Raw genomic sequence first — 18,420 nt, 5'->3', positions numbered from 1 at the left:
TCCAGGCACCCAAAGTGGTTTGTGTCAGTTCACCTCTGCATATCTTGCCCAAAGCCACGATGGGAAGAATGGGACTCGAGGTTTTGACTAGCAGGACTAGGCTTAGCAATTGAAGTAAGTCATCTCTCTTTAGAGAACACAGATCTTTTAGTCTCAAAAGTTTAGTAAAATGCTCAGTGGACTAAGAAGGGCTAAAAATCAATTCTTTATTTTTCCTTTCGTTAAAGTAGAGCAAAGGGTAGATCAGCAAGTTCATTATAGTTCTCTGTTATCTGAGGGGTAGTAGCTTGAGTGTAGAAATTTGTGCCAGGGCTAAGCATGTAGAGTGGAAGCCGTTCTTGTAAACAAAATGGAATGACTGTCAGACTCATCTGCTTTTTAATGTGCAGATGGGTGTGAATATATGCATCTCCTTCTTTCCAAAGATTTTTGCTTCTGTGCCTTAAATGGTCACACAAGGTTTTTCTAATGAAAATTTGCCAAGGTATTTAAATTATAAGCAAAAATTAGAAAAGCTGCTACCACATAGGAATATTAATTGTTCATTATACAGGGCTTTAGTTCACATAGTTACTTTGCATGTGCAGAGCTGCCAATTAAAGGGGCTCAAAGTGCTCACTGCTGCACAATAGCTGTTTCTCCAGAGCCCCACAATGGCTGTTGTATTCTGTCACTGACCTTTAGACACCTTCAAATGCATATTGACACAGTATGCTGGGATCATTAGAGCTATTGTTTCAGTGCGCCACAGGGAAAGGAGAGTTCTGCAATTTCGTGAAGAGCTTTAAAATTTGATATAATGGTGACAGCAGCGATATTTCTTAATTAGAGAGTGAGAGAAACACTGAAGTATTTTTCTGGTGCTGCAGGTGAATTCCGGCGTGCACACCTACCACAGTTCCCACAACGGTCGCTTCCCATTGGGGAAAGAAGCTGTTTATCAGGGGCATTTGGTCTGCTTTTCTATTGTTGCCAGGGGAATTTATTTAGTATGTTTGACCTGATGGTGCCATATGGCCAGCCTCCCTTAGCTTCCATGGATTCTGCCTGGATGAACATCTTGGCAGGATGGATCCTTTCATCCTGTAAGTGACAAATGCCCTTTTAAACTGAGCGTATACTTGGAACCGGTGGTATACAGGAGACTGGGATCTGGAATCATAGTTCAGACTCTACTCTTCAAAGATCAGTGGGTGTTGTCTCTGTGATAACAGCTATGCTTCATTTTAGCTCTTCCATGTCTTAACATCTAAGGTATTTCTGCTTTCTTACCAGTCTGTGACAGCTAAAGAGTGCAAACAAGAACTTTGGGAGCAGAGATATCAGATACTCCAAGTACATTTACTGTAGTAAATCCAAGCGTCTTCTAAAAGCTTATATTTATTTTATTGTAGCCCCCCTATTCTTTAAAGCTGCTTTGAGAAATTACTTAAGCAGTCAGCACATAAAAGAGCATCATTTTAAACCTTGCATGGGACGGTTTGTCTACAGAGAATAAATAAATTACTGGCTTGTATTTCCAAAGAGTGTTCCTGCTTAAAGACGGAGAGATAGTTTCTGTTCCATAAGTATTGCAGTTGCGGGGTTGGTTTTTATCCCTTGGGATCCTATTATAGAACAAATAATCAAATATAGCTAGACTTCACAGCCCTGAGTCTCTGAAGATAGTCTTGGGTAATGGCTTGCACTTCTGACAGAAGAGGAAGAAATCTAACAGGCCTTGTGCAAAACTTCTCGTGTCATTAAAAAAAATGGAAAATTTACTGCACAGCATTGCTGGTTGCAACCTAGCCCAGCGCTGTGCAGCACATACTGGAGGATGGCCAGTTTCTGCACACAATCCCTCTACCCAAAAAACTTTCTAGCTGAAGGACATAATATTTGATATTTGTGTGTGCTTGAGATCAATGTGCAGCAGGATTTCTCACACTGCTGTAAAACCCACAAGGTCAGATGCGTTTCTTCAGTAATGCAGGCTGAACTTTTCTTTTTTTTTTTTTTTTACATTAATTTAAAGGGTGCTGTTATCTCGTTTTCATCCCTCTGTATCAGAAACCCTTGTAGAACTTTGAAACCTCCCATGCACTGCCACTGCAATTGCCAGTTGTAAATTTTGTGGTCTATCTTCCAACATCAAGGTGATACCTTTATCTTAATGCATGAGGAGAAGCGACCCACTTCTGGGAGGGAGAGGCGAGTAGTATAGCTGTGTGATGTAGGATGTGAAGGGCAACACGCGCTGGAAAGAGCTGTTGAACCACTGTCTTGTGCCTCCGTTCTCCCCACAGTAAATCTGCATCAGGTAGTAAATGAGGCAGTAATGATGAGTGCTTCTCTCGCAATGGGCTGGGATCTGAAATCTCTCCTCAGACCCTTGTGCTTTGCAGCGGAGGTTTTTAGCCATACGGCCTGATTTCTTACTTTTGGGGAGTTTCTCTATTGCGGGACAGGATTCTCCTGGAAGAGAGAGGGCAGCACTGCGATTGGGAAGTTTGTACCTTTGCTGTCCCACTGTAACTGCACTCTTTCTTTCAAAAGGCACATGATCACTGCCTGGGTGGATTTGAAAATGGAGATAGTCTTTGCAGTATGTTAGGTCCTTACTCTGCTGAACGAGTTGAAGCCCTGTTGGATGGGGAGGGATTTTCATAGGAACTTCATTACCGAAAGCTCAGGTTCTACCTGGATCGACCTCTAGTCGTGGCAGTTTTGGGAGGTTTCCTGCCACACACACGGAGTTCTTCCTAAAGAAAAATGAAAGGCGTTGGTATGTCTGCTCACTGCCCATATTTCATGTGGTTCCTTTGCAGAAGGAGAAGAAGAGCGGGCTGCTGAAACTTCTAGCAGGAGCATCAACAAAAAAGAAGTCGCGCTCCCCACCGTCCGTGTCCCCCACACACGACCCCCAGGCAGCCATCGAAGGAGTCCTGCAAGGGGCGGTGGGACCCGAGCTCTCCTCACTCTCCAGCCACGGCAGGGCCGGCTCATGCCCTATCGAGAGTGAAATGCAGGGAGCCATGGGGCTGGAGCCTCTGCACAGGAAAACGGGCTCCTTGGATTTGAATTTTTCCATCCCTTCTCCTGCCAGGCAGCCCCTCTCTTCCATGGCAGCTATTCGGCCAGAGCCCAAGCCTTTGCCCCGGGAAAGGTAAGCTGTGCGTCTCCTGAGGTCGCCCGCATCCTCAGGGAGCATTTGGAGGAGGGCTGCAAGTTTCACTTGCTGAAGGGTTGTTGCAGTTTTGCTGCTCTGCCGATTGACTGTAGGTGGCTCGGCTGTCTTTTAGGAAGATGGCTTACGTGCATCTGCCCATTGAAAATCATTTGACACACAGTGCACATTTAATGGTTATTGATTAAAAAAGTGGTGAGCAGCGGCTGTCCATGACACCACACAGCCCTGGTCTAAATATGGAGGGCAGCAGTGCTTTCTGAGCCCAAAGGGTGTAAATGCTCTTGGCAAAGGCCACTTTTTAAGTGGGATCCCTGTGTTTTGATAAACTTCTGGAGTTGTCCTCTAGCGCTTCCTGCCTGGGGACAGCAGGGGTGATGCGTTTGCTCATCAAGGCCCTTTCTGGTCTGTTCTGCAATACCAGAGACTGTTTCAAATTCTCCTTGTTTAGGATACTTACAGGTAGCGCCATCTTCAGTGGCCTGTTACCAAAAATGTGGCTCATTTCTAGAGAGGAATGTACCAGTGAGTCTGGAGTTCATTTCAGCAGCCTGCTCTGCACCTTGGTACCTTAGAGTAACTGGCCTTGCAAACCCAAAAAGAGTAGAGTAGGAACACCAAAATACAAAGGCAGATGGAGAGAGAGAGAGAGATGACTAGAAACGGGTACAGAAAAGAGCTAGGTCTCCACCTGCAGAGTCATATTGGCTTCAGGTAAATATTTTCTACAAGACTGCAGTTTGAGGACTGGGAAGGGAATGGGTAATGCACCAATACGATGCTATTGAAATGCTTTCCATTCAAAAGTGATTGAGGCGAATGTGTTTTTTTACAAAAACATTAAAGAGTTTTCAAGAAGCAGTCTAGGAAACTCTCTGGAGTTGATATCTAAAACAATTTTGGAACAACAGTAAAGTTCCAGAAGTTTGAAAGAAACTTTTTTTGTTGGAGTCTATGAAAGAGGCTGAAGGGGATGGACTGGGAGAGCCACCTGACCCTGAATCTAGTTGGGATCATGGAGCAGATGATGCAGGGCACGATAAGGAATACTACAGGACAGTTCATACTTTACACAGTGTTTTACTGAATGCAGGTTGAAATTTGGTTGGGAAGGTAACAATGACACTGTAACATATTTAAACTTTTCTAAGGCATCTGGTTTGTGACCATAAAATGTCTTGCTGAGTAAATTGTACAGAACTGACACAGTAGATACTAAGTGGATTGAAGACTGATTCACTGGCATCAAATCTAACTCTAGATCAGAACTCACTAGAAAATGATTGTGTATGTACGTAGGGTAGCCCAACGAGAGTTGGGTCTTGGACCTGCACTGTCCAACATAAATATTTTGCTGTTACACAACAGAGGACTGAAGCGGGAGGTGGGTGATGAAGAGGGCAGACCCGTTGGTACAGAGCTAATTCAACGCATTGGTAAGGAGACCACAGAGTAACAGTATATTTCAGAAGAGCCAAATCTGAGGCAAAGTGGAGTGGCCTCAGAGAAGCATCATAAGAACAATGGAAGATTTAAAACAATATACTTGCAGTGAGTGATACAGGGAGCTCTGGTACACCTGGTAAAGAGCAGGCTTAGGAATGGCTTGGTAACAGTCTGTAAGAGACTGCAGACAGGACAGACATGGGAATATTTTTACTCTAGATTGGGCATTTTGTCTAAAAGAGATGCTGTTGTTCAAGCACAGCTATTAGACTTGAAGCAGAAATAAATGCAGGCAAGTCCTTCAGCATTGTAATGAAGGCAGTGAAAGCAGACTATCACAGTAGTCTCTTGTCCTTAAAATCCATGAAAAAGCAATTTAGTGAAAGGAGTGAGAAACCAATCCCTATTTAGGCACACTTAATTTGGTCTACATCAGTTTAGATTAATGCTATAAGAAAAGCTAAATCAATATAAACCAGATTTAGCACCAGTGTAACTAAATCAGTGGAATGCTGCACCTTTAGTTAAATGTAGCTGTGAAAAGAAGCCAAGAAGAACATCCCCTGACGTCTCCAGAGCTGGCTGTTAAGGTGCTGCTCTCAAAGCTTTACTGTAGAGAAGTCCAGACACATTATTTGACATGCCAGGGCTAGTCCCAAATCCTACAAATTTCTTAGTTCACCTCTCAATGGTCTGGATAGTGAAACATTTAACTGATGACAATTTTAAGTGGCAGAATAGAACCAGAGGGAGATGGGTTAACTGCATCTGCTCAGCCATGCTGGAATTAGGGGTAAATAGATTTAGACTGCTAAAACTGAGTAAATGCTTCCAATTGCAGTATATGGTGGTGAGGAACTTACTCTGGTTTTAAGCATTTTAATTCCTGAGTCTTAAATCCGAAAATAAGCTATAATTGAAGTAACCCTAATTATACACAGCAGGCAAGATTCTCTAATTGATTTATGAATTAACTTCCATATCATTGGTGTATCTGCATTCCTTAACTGATCATATGGGTTTTCTCATGCCCATAATGGGAAATATTAATTACCTTCATGCACTAGGAAGGATAATGCTTAGTCCTGGAATAATCTGAGCAGATACATTAAACACTTGTCTCCAAGAAATTCATCCCACATCCATCTGTGCTCATTAAATCATCAAATTGCTCAGAAGTACCAAATTATATTTTTTTTAAAACAAATTATGGTTTTCAAACCACTTGTTCTTTTCACATCTGGCAATGGAGGAACTCGCATTCAATGTCACTCAGCTCCATATTTTGCTTGTTTGCATTTTGGTGCATTTCATCCGCACAGTAGGAGCAATTCTCTGAGAAAGAAAAGGGAGGAGAGGGAAAAAAAGGTTAGATAAACAGATTCAGATGCTGGATGAAATTTTAAAAAGCTGCAAAGCATTTCAGTGCACTTAGCTGTACTTGGCTTTCTGTCTCCCAACGCCCATCTGTGCGCATAGAGACAGAGCACTGAAAGGTTGGAAGAAGTAGCACATTCCTTAATATTTACAGCATTCGAAGAGAGGCTCATGCAGCAGCAGAGCACCGCTACTTCTCCCATAGAGGCTGGCTTGCAGCTCCGGCACTCGCCACATCCAGGCTACTGCTCAAACCCAAGCGGTCATGCCGCTAGCCATATGGAGGTGCATTAAAAGGCTGTGATTGCTCGCGGCTCAATGCTCACGATTTAAGGGAAGAATTGCCTGTTCCTCCGCCTGACAGCGCAGCCCTTCGTGGGAGTCGCAGCCAGCCAGAGAGGAAGGTGAAGAGAGCTTCGACCTCTCGGAGATGCTGCTAATGTTTATGCTCTCGTTCATTTTTTGTGCACGGGGAGAGCGAGGAAAACAATTATTTGACCTTGTCCTACTTGATATTCCAAAGCCTGGTTATGGATGGCTGGATTAGAAAGGACATTGCTCCTAGCTCTCCTGTCGTTTAGCCTTGATATTTAACTGGTTTGCTGGGATAGTTAGTGCCCATCTCTGCCTTCTGGGTGTAGTTTCCCACTATCAGTTTATAAAACCACCTTCCTTCGGCTGCTCCCTGCCATAAAGCATCCAGCAGTCCGAGCAGCAGAGCGGAGAAATTTCCCAGGTGGTGTCCTTGTCACTTTGCTTTGCAGTGATTGACTGTCAGGCGAATACCCCACCAGGCTGCGTGTGCCCCACACGCTCTTTTCCACCTACCGCTCCATCCAGTTTCCACTGGTGCAACAAACAGGACCAGTACAGGGATGCGCTGGGGTGAGGCAGAGCCTGGGCCAGAGACTTGCCCGCATCCCGCCGACGCTGTCGGTTTACGTGGGAGAGGGATGTGCTGTCTGCCTAGCAGCGCCAAAGGAACATACTTTCCTCGCCACCCCCTTCAAGAAAATATGACTGTACGTTAAGGAAAACAGGGGAGTTGAGTGTGCGTGTGTGTGCGCGCGTGAGTCATGTTCCCCTCACTGCCTGGCACTGTTCCCAGATGCAAACCTGAGTAAAACATGTCACGCGTTGTTGACTCTTTCATAGTAACTGGCACTAATTCTGCCATGTTATATTCTGACAAAGCGGTTGTATCCAGACTTACTGTCACGACTGGCGTATCTGTGCCATGTTTCTACGGGGTTTGTGGAGCCTTCAAGCAAGTTGTAACCACAACAGTGCTGCAGAATAAGATGGGAGCAGTGAGTTTGACCTTTAAAATAGACCCCTCCATGTTTCCCTGTATCTTTTCTACAAATCACTGCCACGTCAGAAATTGAGCTCCCAATTCAAGGAAGCATTCAAGCATGTGCTTAACGCCCATTGACTTCAATTTTGCTGTGCACGTATATCTTCTTTGCCAAAAGGGAAAGCAAAGGAAGGGGTTTTTTCTTTCCTGGAAAGTGATACTAGAGGAATGACCCCAGGAGTAAGTTCTGACTGAACAATGACACGTATGCGCATGGTTAAATGCTTCTCTGACTGGGGATTCCTGCCTTGGGACTGAGAAACTAGAATTAACCATCTCAGAAATTGAATCCAGCAATATTTCCAGCAGAAGGGTAAAAGATCCAACTGAGATTTGTTCTTCTAAGGCTGCTGATTCAGAGGCCATAATATTGGTGAAGCGGGTTCTGGCTTGTAGCATGCAGAGGTGCTTTGCAGGTCTCTGCAACCTGCCAGTAAAAGGATGGAGCATCAGAGCTCCACCGATAAGCAAGAGCAGTGGTTAACTGGGCTAAATGCTTCATTGTCACCAATTATCTATGCCAACACAAAACTACCTGTGTGTCCCTAACACACAAGGGCTCTGTTGGCCTCACAGGACTGGTCTCGTGAAACCTGTCCTGAGTGCATGATACTTTGACAAACAGAAACCTGCATTAAGCATCCAAACTCAAGCACTAAATGGGACCGGATTGGAGGTTAGCCCTGCAGACCTAATTTGCCTCATTGTACATCTGTTTTCTTAAATTTCTTTAGCTCTGTCAGTGTCCTGGATGCACATATTTACTCAGTGAGCAGGCTCACTGTTTACTCAGTATTTGGGGTTTATTTCCTCAGTGCCCAGGCCTGAGCCGAGCCCTTAATTACTGATCGGTTCTGATCAATACTGTTCGATGCCTGTCTGTGCACACTGAGAGAGACTGCATGACTAATTTAGACCAGACAAGCAACTCCTACGCAGCTAGGGTACGTGAGATGAGTCTCACTCTGTGGAAAGTGTGGCACGAGGCTTTGCAGCTGGAGGAGTCAGAGGAGCCACTTTCCCCACACCTGCGCTACTCAGTGAGTTTCGCTGCGGTCGCTTGCTAGAGATCTTACAACCTCTGCAAAAGATGGGATGGCTTTGGCAGGCACGTGGTTCTTCCATGTCACAGCCTTGACTCACGTCCAGAGCAGGACATTTTGTGTACTGAATGAGGCAGGCATCCTATGAGAAAAATGGTATGCAATCACATAACAAAAGATTATATTGCACACAAGCAAAAGGGAAGTCATGGGCAATTTTAGTTACCTGTTTCTTCATCTCAGATTCATGGGTGTGAAACATTCCTGTTCTGTTAAGGTAATGGATGTCTTTGTGCATCTACATACATGACATTTTTAGTCGATTTGTTTTTTTAAAGGAAACAAAACCAGAACTTCCATCATGTAACGTCTCTTTGAGGTCAGGAGTCTTAGCTGCACCTTGCAGTGGTAGCAAAGAGAGATCTGGGTGGGAGGGCTGTTTCTTTTGACTACAAGGACGAGTGCTGTGAAGACGTGGGATTCCCAGGTCTTTGCTGACACCAGAGGGACAGCGATGATGGACCCATTCCCAGCTCCCAGTGAGTTAATTGCTGCCAGGGTCCCCATCCCACCCTCAGCCCCGGCGCCAGCCTCTACCCCTGCAGTCCCCTGCCCCACGGGGTGTCCTGTCCCAGCCCCAGGCTTCCTCCCACCAAGGCTCTTTTTGCTCTCCCAGACTCATCCCAGCACAGCTGCCCCCCTCAGCTGCCATACCCACACCTTCTGTCAAGCCTCCCAGTTTTCATCACAGCCCTATTTCTCCCTCGGCTCCCAGTTTTTCTCCCATCGGGCTCCCTCTCCCTCGCCTTACCCCGCTCTCCAACTCCCTGAGGTTTCCCTGCCCAGGCAAACCCCATTCCCTGTCCTTGCTGATGCTACTCAGAGCCTCTCCTCATGTATTTTCTCTTGGGCACCGAGGACCCTCCCCAGGCCACTGCCCATCCCGGACAGTCCCCTCCAGGGATGAAAAGTGCCCAAGCCACGGATGCCACAGCAGCCAGCCCTGGGGAAGTCCAACATCAAGTCGGTGCCCTGAGGAAAAAAAACCATGAGAAGAGAAATGCAACCTCTGAGGTCCTGCAGAGCTAGGACATCTTAGAGTGTGAATCAGCAGAGATTTTACCTTCAGTGCTACTAAACATGTGCCATTTTGGGGTGGTTTGAATGCTTTTAACCTGGCCGAGAGCAGGTGATTTTCTGAAGGAATAACATCCTTGACAGACCAGCAGGGCCACAGTACAGGTCTTTGCTCCCAAGTTTGGGGACCAGAGAACAGTTTGTGGAAGCCCTCACCTGGGTCCTGCTGGTGCTGCAAAAACCCTCACGTTCTTTCTGGAGGTGATGAGACCATTTGGGCTGAATGTGGGACCCTCAGCCTGACACAGCTGCCGTGGAGAGTTTGGGCCAAAGCGGTTGACATTTGGCAGAATTACAACTATGTGAGAGTACGATTTACAACAGAAAATACCAAACATCGTTAATAATAGGCAGAGGTGGTTGCCACACTTGTCATCATGATTGTTGCCCAGCTAATTAGCATTTTTAAAAGTTGGTAATTTAGAGGTGTAATGTGACACAGACAAAATTGAAAGGGCTCTGTGATCCATTTGAAATGCCAGGAAGCAGTTTGGTGTAAGAAAACCTACAATTTTGTAGTAGCTTCTCAAAGAGGGGACAAAAGGGGAAATGAAAAGGGGAGATATAAATAGACAGACACAGAACTGCCTTTTTGGGAGTGAGGGAGGATGTCTGGGAGAAGGGATCTTTTCTGCCAAAAAAAATATGGCTAATATATGTGTTTGCAGTTTGGTTCCAGAGGATAAACTAGGCTGAGATGCCGCCCGGAGGTGTGGAGGGGTGGCACAGCAGTGACCCACGCTGCTGCCCACTGCAGCCCTCACCGGGCTGCCTCTCCCAAGCACCACTTCAAAAGCCTCTCAAGGGAAAAAGCATAGCATCTTTTTCCATCTCTCACGGAGGATTTCTTAACCGATTTGCAAGGTCTTTTGTATCTAAGATTCTGTTATTCTGTCAAAAACACTTCGGTGCTATCCTATGAGGTACCGTAGATAATTAAATTTAAACCGTAGCGTTTGGGGCTTCCTTAAATGGGAAAAAGTACTTCATTTGGTAATGCAGCGACTGAGATTTATTTTTCTAAATGTCTGAGGAGATGCTGTGTAGAACCCCTTTTATGACGACGGGTGAATTCCTGTTGAGCGTGGTCACATCTCTCCTCATGTGAACCGTTCGGGGACCAGCAGCTCCTCACTCCTAGGGTGTAGGCTGGCTTTAAAAGGACAGCTCTGTGCTTAAGGCATGACATGAGGTGTTGGCAGTCCCAGCTGGGTCTTCAGGGCGACCCTGCCCAAGACACCACCTTTTTCTGTCTTTCTGTTTCCTGATCTGCCAAAAGCATCCGGGGGTACCTCCGCACCACTTGACTAATGTTGAGGTCTGACCTTCTTCTTTCTCAAAGGCTCCCGAGATCCTGGTGCAGAGCTCCAATGCGCTGTGATTGTGCATAGAGTTGTGAGATCTGAAACTTGGCATCATCTTAGCTAAAATTGTTCCACTCTGATAATTTAATTAATCAACACTGCAGCAGAGTGTTTGAAATAATGTGTGCATTCATTTGCATAATGGCTGTAATTGGCAAAGCTTCATAATATAAGTGTAGCAGTTCCACAGATGATAGCGTGATAGACCATTTTCCTGCAGCCAGCCAGCAGCACACATTTCAACCTCTGTTATTTGCTTTTCCACAGAGGAAGGAAGTGACAACTAGATTTATTGACCAAGGCACAGAGATGACCGGCAGATTTTTGATGGCACTTGAACACGTATATTTTCTACATGACTGTTGCTGTGTCAAGACAAAAAGCCCGTAGTCAGGTTTTAGAGCAGAACCCGCACTCCAAATGGAGTTTAATGATTTTCCAAGGATGTTTGGCCGTGGAGATGTCCAAACATAGAGCCAAAGCTGGTATTTTCACTGTCATGTCAAAGTGGAGTCCCTAGTTTGAGAGCTGCGGTCATTAGGTACCTGAGCAACATCTGCAAAGAAAATTAGTGACTGCCACTGAAGAGCCCCACGCTTTGGTACCAGCTCACTTTTGGAATGGCCTCAGGGAGTGGTCCAGAGCCTCCAGGGTATGTTGAAGTTAGTCCTCCAGGACAGGATATTATTTTAAATAAATACTCACCTTGTAACAAACATGACTGAGGCATCAGTGGCCATGCAGTGGTTGCGGAAATATTAATCCTCAGGAGATAGGCTTTAGGTAATCCATTGGCATCTTTTATCTATCTTACTATATTTATTACTTTGCAATTAGCAAGACAGTTATTGACTGTTACGCAAATGCCAGATGACTGCAAAAGTACATGTGCTGAAGAAAAAAAATCCCGTGCAGCAGAAATACCTTCCCTGCTCTGCACGCAAGTGCGTTGATATAAAAGGGCCCAGTCTGTGCTCTCAGGACGATGCCTGCTGATAAGCCTGAGTGCAGAATAGCTGTATCAGGATCAGGCCCATCGTTACTTCATTGAAATGAAGTGATACTTGAAAACTAAGTTCCCAGAGAGCCCTGTAAATGGTTCAGGACAGGAGCTCCCTGTTGGTTTGGAGAGTGCTTCAGAAGTCATTTGATACCTCTCCATTTTAGCTTCCCTTCCAGGTATGAGGGACCCAAAGTACATTCTCAAGAAACATAATAAGAAAAACGTGAACTGCTTTAGCTAGGCTCTGCCAATATCACAGGCAGGTGGTGGGAGCGCTGCAAACCCCATTTTTCATCATCAGTAGAAAAGGGAAGAGCTACAGATGGACTTCTGTAAGGTCTCTGACACAGTCCCCCACAACATCCTTCTCCCTAAATTGGGGAGATAGGGATCTGATGGATGGACTGTTTGGTGGATAAGGAATTAGTTGGATGATTGCATCCAGAGAGTAGTGGTTAATGACTCAATGTCTGGATGGAGATCAGTGATGAGTAGTGTTCCTCAGGGGTCTGTACTGGGACCAGTACTGGTCAATGTCTTTGTTAATGACGCAGTGGGATCGAGTGCACCCTCAGCAAGTTTGCAGATGACACCAAGCCGAGTGGTGCGGTTGACATGTCCGAGGGATGGGATGCCATCCAGAGGGACCTGGACAAGCTCGAGAAGTGGGGCCATGTGAACCTCATGAGGTTCAGCAAGGCCAAGTGCAAGGTCCTGCACATGGGTCAGGGCAACCCCTGGTATCCATACAGGCTGGGGGATGAAGGGATTGAGAGTTGCCCCGCGGAGAAGGACTTGGGGGTACCAGTGGATGAAAAGCTGGACATGAGCCGGCAATGTGCTCTCGCAGCCCAGAAAGCCAACCGTACCCTGGGCTGCATCGCAAGCAGCGTGGCCAGCAGGTCGAGGGAGGGGGTTCTGCCCCTCTGCTCCGCTCTGGTGAGACCCCACCTGCAGTTCTGCGTCCAGCTCTGGGGTCCTCGGCACAGGACAGAGGTGGACCTGTTAGAGTGGGTCCAGAGGAGGCCACGAAATGGTCCGAGGGCTGGAGACCTCTCCTGTGAGGACAGGCTGAGAGAGTTGGGGTTGTTTAGCCTGGAGAAGAGAAGGCTCCAGGGAGACCTTATTGCGACCTTTCAGTACTTAAAGGAGGCTTATAAGAAAGGTGGGGACAGACTTTTTAGTAGCGCCTGGTAGATTCAGATTAGATATAAGGAAGAGATTTTTTTTATGCTGAGGGTGGTGAAACCCTGGCACAGGTTTCCCAGAGGGGTGGTAGATGCCCCATCCCTGGAAACATTCCAGGTCAGGTTGGATGAGGCTCTGAGCAACCTGGTCGAGTTGAAGATGTCCCTGCTCATTGCAGGGGGGTCGAACTAGACGACCTTTAAGGTCCCTTCTGACCCAAACCGTTCTATGATTCTATGACCTTCGGATGGAGCAGATGCAGTGCTGAATGAGACGTGTTACAGCAGAGGCAGATGCAGCGCTGGGAGAAGGCGGCCGAGTCCCTGGCACAAGCTCGGCACGTGACTGGGAGCAGGGACCACCACAAGTAGTCCAGCCATTTGACAATACCCTCCTGCTTTCATGGTCTGGCTCCAGAGTACGTCCTGGTCAAGTCTTCAGTCAGGCTGGCCAGAAATCTCCCCGTCATACTGTTTTAGTTAGAAAATGTAGCTGCATCAGATGCAACTGGTATGAGAAAATGTAATTTATCGATGTTTCCAAAAGCATTTTTCCCCAAGGTTTCTGGATCTGGTGCCTGGCTGCTCCCATCAGGCGCAGGCTCAACCGCAGGCTGACCAGGTCTTTACATTTTTGTCTCCGAAGGTACCGTGTTGTGGTCCCGTACCCGCCGCAGAGCGAGGCCGAGATCGAACTGAAGGAAGGTGACATTGTGTTTGTGCACAAGAAACGGGAGGACGGCTGGTACAAAGGGACGTTGCAGAGGAACGGCAGGACGGGCCTCTTCCCCGGGAGCTTTGTCGAGAGCTTCTGAGGACGGCTCGCCGCTCTCTCAACTGGAGAAGCTTTCAGGGGAAACTGCATAGCACAAGAAGAGACAGCAAAGAGAAACTGGACTGATAACCACTGCCATTTTTATTTCCAAAGACTCCCCCCAGGCCCTTCAGACTACAGCTCTGGAGACGCGGTGCCCCGCTGTGCTCCCGAGACCGCGTGCAGTGCATGCAGTGGTATGTTGAAGTAGTGCCTTCCACCTGGAATCACAGACTGAAAGGACGCCCATCTGGACTGTACGTAACCTAAACTCCGGCTGTTAACCCTTTGTGTAAATTATAGAGAAGATATCTTTAAAAAAAAAAAAATTAAGAGGAAAGTTGTTATATTGCTGTAACTTATTTGTCAGAGCTGCAGTGTTCTTATTACTGGCCTATGCAAGATGGATTTGAGAGTTCAAGGAGGTGTGCTAGGAAGCTCTTAAACTGGGATTTTGTTTCTCCCGAGGGAAAAAGAGGGAGGGGAGGGTGGAGGAAACCCCAGCTAAAGATCGGTGCATCATCGTGCAAGAAAGAACGAGGAGTCCAAAACGTTAATGTCATGCTTTCTATATACCTCAAAGATATGCTGCGCAAGTTTGTCAGTGAGTGTGTTAGTGCTCAGAGTCCCAAACCATGCGGTGTCCTGGCGCTGCCGCCGGGGAGGACCTGGAGGAAGCACGGCTCCACCATTAAACTGTGGTTATTTGAGCAGAATCCCTTTTGCCTGTCTTCTGCCCTTATTATATGCAGCATGGATTTTTGTCCTTCAGTATCACTTTCCATTGCTTTTTTGTATGACGTACCTTTTTACTGTAAGAATTGCTCTACTTTATATATATTCCTACTAGATCAGACATTTCCTCTTTTTCATACATCTGGTGCTATTTTTTTTAATTGTTAAAGATTTGGTTTGGTTAAACAGAGAGGCTGCAGCAAGATTTGCGTTCAACATACGAAATTAGAAACGCACCTGAAGATCGAGAGCAGACTGCTTGTTCGTGCTTCGTAGAGGAAAAGAGAAAAAGAAGTCACTTGGTCACCGACAGATATACCTGGGGGAGCGTGCCAGTGCAACACGCACACGCTCGCGCTCTCCTACCTATTTAGAGTGGCTGAAGACCCATGCTGAAGCACAGCGTTCTGTCTGGAGGGTGATAATTACTCCAGAATTGGAAGTAATTCCCAGAGGAGTTGTTTTAATTGACTTTTTCATGGCAATAAGAAGAACACTGCAGGTTCTAGCACACGCAGGGACCGTGGAGTTTTCCTCTGTCGTTGCGTCACGGAGATGAGAGCTGATCTGCGACGGCTGTAATTAGGGTTATCAAAACGTGATTTCTTACTGTAGAAATGTACAGTTCTGGGGACTGTTCGATTTCTTAACGTGGTCAAGCTACAATACAAACCGTATCAGGCAATATAAGCTTCCATCTACCAGGGACTTAAAGGTGCAATAAATGTAAAGCGAGGTTAGCCAGTTATTCGTAGGAAGCAGAATGAGAAAAAAAATCCATAATGCGATTGTGAGAGCACTTAAAAAGACATCGGCTCTTGAAGAATGAAACGTGATGAAAGGCTTTTCGTAGCCGTAGCCGTACCTTGCCTTTGCCAGCAGCTGGCTGTTTGCCAAAGCCCACATGTGGTGGTCGTTTAAAAGCGTGTCGGAGGCACTGTAACCTGGAGATGATCTTATTAAAAGGAAGAGGCCCAGTGGGTGAACATCATTACTGCGTTACCAGTATTTCATATGCGAAGGTGTAAGTTTTGTTTTCATTCAAGCCGTGTATACTAGTACATATCAAAACCCATGTAAGTGAGCGTTCCTATTTAAGTTCAGCTCCGTGACTTTGTTCTCTGTAAAATAAGTTTCTTCTTGCTGTCACATGTAACAAACCGATTCCAGAAACACAGTCCGTGGCCAAGTATAGCACCTTCAAACAGGGAGGCATCATTTTCAGGGTGTTTCTTTTTATACTTAACGTCGCCGCATTTGTTCATATTCCAGATTGTAATGAGTCAGCCACTAAAAGTTTAGTTACTGTTGAGAGGAAATTGCCTTTTTATAACCAATAAGAGACTGAAGAAACATCTTCTGGAAACACTTGCTCGAGACTAGAGCCGTATCTGTTCCACTGCTTTGGTCCAGATCAGAATTGGTATCACTGCACCTCAAATAGTAAACTGCACAGCTAGCAAGTCAGCAACACCAAAACGCGTGTTATCGATTCCAGTAAAAATTCTGGGTTAGATCTGTCAGAGATGAGGAGATTTTTTTCTGACAACTTACAGTGGTTAAAGCTCTCTTAAAATTCTGTTCCATGGGTGTATTTACTACAGTCAGAAAAACGAAACAGGATGATGGCTTGCTTGCTGCCTATTGTGTTTAGCCAGATCTAAAACGGTTCCAGATTTCCACCTTTTCATGCTTAACTCTAACAGGACAAAAGTTGGTGTATGAGAAGATCAAGGAAAACACGCAGATGCCGTGTCATGAAGTCAGTGCTTTAAAATATATTTTGCAGGGAGGATGATGGTTTTTTTAATGGACGACAACCCTTCCAGTCATACCGCCTGCAAGGAAAAATATTTGGGGGGAGGGCGGGTGGTGTTGGGGGGTGTTTCTATTTTGATAACAGCTGTTTCTGGCCCCTGTTTATTGCTTATCATCACAGTTTGGGTTACTGAGTAATCTTCTTGGACAAATCACTTCCATGCCAGGAGCACAAGTGCAGAACTTAATACAGCTCAGTGATACGAAAACGTGACCCAGTGCTGTTCGGAAAGTCCTGGACTGAGGGAGGTTTGACTCGTACTGTGGTCTAATTTTTACGTGTCATACCAGGGAAAGGGGGAGGAGGGGGCATCTGCGTCTCCTGCAACAGGGAGGGGAAAAGAAAAGACTGCTTCTGGTGGCCTCAGTTTGTAAAATGCCAGGTTTGCTCTTCTAGAAATGGGTTCAAGTAATTGAACGATTCCTTTGAACTTTGCACAGCTCAGAAAATGTTTTTGTTATACATGAATGTTAACGTGATTTAGAAAATGTTGGCAGATATGAGTACAAATGAACTACAATGACTGTGTTTCTGATTCTTTAAATAAAATAAACATTAAGGCAACTTGACTGAGGTTTCTCTTTCTATTACACAGCAAAGTGAACAAGCGACGTCAGTGGCTCTGATGTTCGCAAAGGAAACGGGGAAGAGCCCTCTGCAAACCCAGCTTCTTTTGAGCAGACCCTACATCTCCTTTGCTTTCAGTAGTAATTCCCACATAAATAAAAGCCAGGCTCAGGCGTTCCGCCGGCAGGGTCCGCGTGTCTTCCAGGCTACGTACAGCCAAGCAACGGGGAGGGAGGGAAGGAGCAGGTTGTGCCCTGGGCATCCGAACACCCCCCTAACCCAGGTGAGGGGCATAAGCCCTTTTTTTTTTTTTGCACATGGCCTGAGCTTCCCGTTCAGCAGCACGGTGTGGAGCATCTCGAGAGGGAGCAGGCACTGGGTCTGGATGTGTTTGCCTTGATTTGGATGGGAGATGAGGAAGAGGCACCCGCAGGTGGTGATTCATTGCCCCAGTCGGGAGGGCGTAGGGCAAGGAGCAGCCAGGTTCGGCTAGCTCAACAAGGCGTCTTCGTCATGGGCTTGCTCAAGGCAGGCACCCCGCCAGCGAGGTGACACGAGTCTCTCTTTGCCTCAGCTGGCTCCCGAGTCAAAATTCGGCAACATGGGAACTGCAAGAACCTGAACGTGGGCTGGCGACACCTCTCCCTCTGCTCGCCCTCGCCGGCTGCCCTGCCTGACGAGCGGCGTGGTGCAGAACACCGAACGGAGGAGCCTGCCAGCTATTTCCAAACTGGTCTGGAGTGCCAGTTCCACGTTTTGCTGGGTCCTGCTCCTCTGGCACCTCTGCGGGCCGGCACTGCCAGCACATGCCGCACACCTCGTCCAGCTTCGCGCCTCGCGCCGCCCTTTGCTCCTGCTCCAGCGCCTGATAGGAAACCCAGTCATGTTTCGAAAGAAAAATAATCGTCGTCAAATTGTTACGCGGCTTGACTATTCCTAAACGCTCGGGGAGAGCAGAACCACCTGGACAACATCTGCAGGGCTTTCCTGCGGCCAAAAGCTCTTCCTGACATCAGGAGCTCCTTATAACATGGTGAACCTGGCAGCTACACGGCTCGGCTAGTCGGTGCCAAGCCAAATAAATGAGCTGTACTAGCAGGGAAGCCAAGAGGTGATACAGTCTGGAGAAGGCCCTGTCCTCGCGTTCCAGCCTTTCATGTAGCAGAAATAAATAACTTTCCAAGCGGTCACAGATGTATTTCCAATCACTGGGGCGCGGGTGTCTCCCCTCCCTTCGGAAAACGACTTGATTTTTCTCAGCCGCCGAGCAGGACCACCTGCCCCACGGTGCCACGGAGGGGCCACGAGCCAGGTCACCGAGGCGCTTGGAGCGGGGTGGGGGGGTCCTCTCGCCCCTTTACCCATCCCAGCAGCACGCTGTGCGCCCCCAAAAGATGGGGGG

The 18,420-nt window shown here is 46.8% G+C and overlaps 1 protein-coding gene across 1 annotated transcript in view; it reads left to right on the top strand.

The window, feature by feature from the left end:
• Window positions 1-14,370, top strand: part of SH3RF3 (SH3 domain containing ring finger 3) — a 180,390-nt gene extending 166,020 nt beyond the window's left edge. The window contains exons 15-16 of the mRNA XM_010575802.1: window positions 2,811-3,148; window positions 13,730-14,370. Of these exons, the coding sequence (XP_010574104.1) occupies window positions 2,811-3,148; window positions 13,730-13,898 (507 nt within the window). The 3' untranslated portion in view covers window positions 13,899-14,370. The remainder of the gene's footprint in view (window positions 1-2,810; window positions 3,149-13,729) is intronic.
• The last annotated feature ends 4,050 nt before the right edge of the window (window positions 14,371-18,420 follow it).

The sequence above is a fragment of the Haliaeetus leucocephalus genome, unplaced genomic scaffold, assembly GCF_000737465.1.
Source record: "Haliaeetus leucocephalus isolate CR32 unplaced genomic scaffold, Haliaeetus_leucocephalus-4.0 Scaffold495, whole genome shotgun sequence".
Taxonomy (NCBI): Eukaryota; Metazoa; Chordata; class Aves; order Accipitriformes; family Accipitridae; genus Haliaeetus; species Haliaeetus leucocephalus.
The sequence above is the reverse complement of the archived record's forward strand: the minus strand, read 5'-3'. Positions and strand labels throughout refer to the sequence as shown.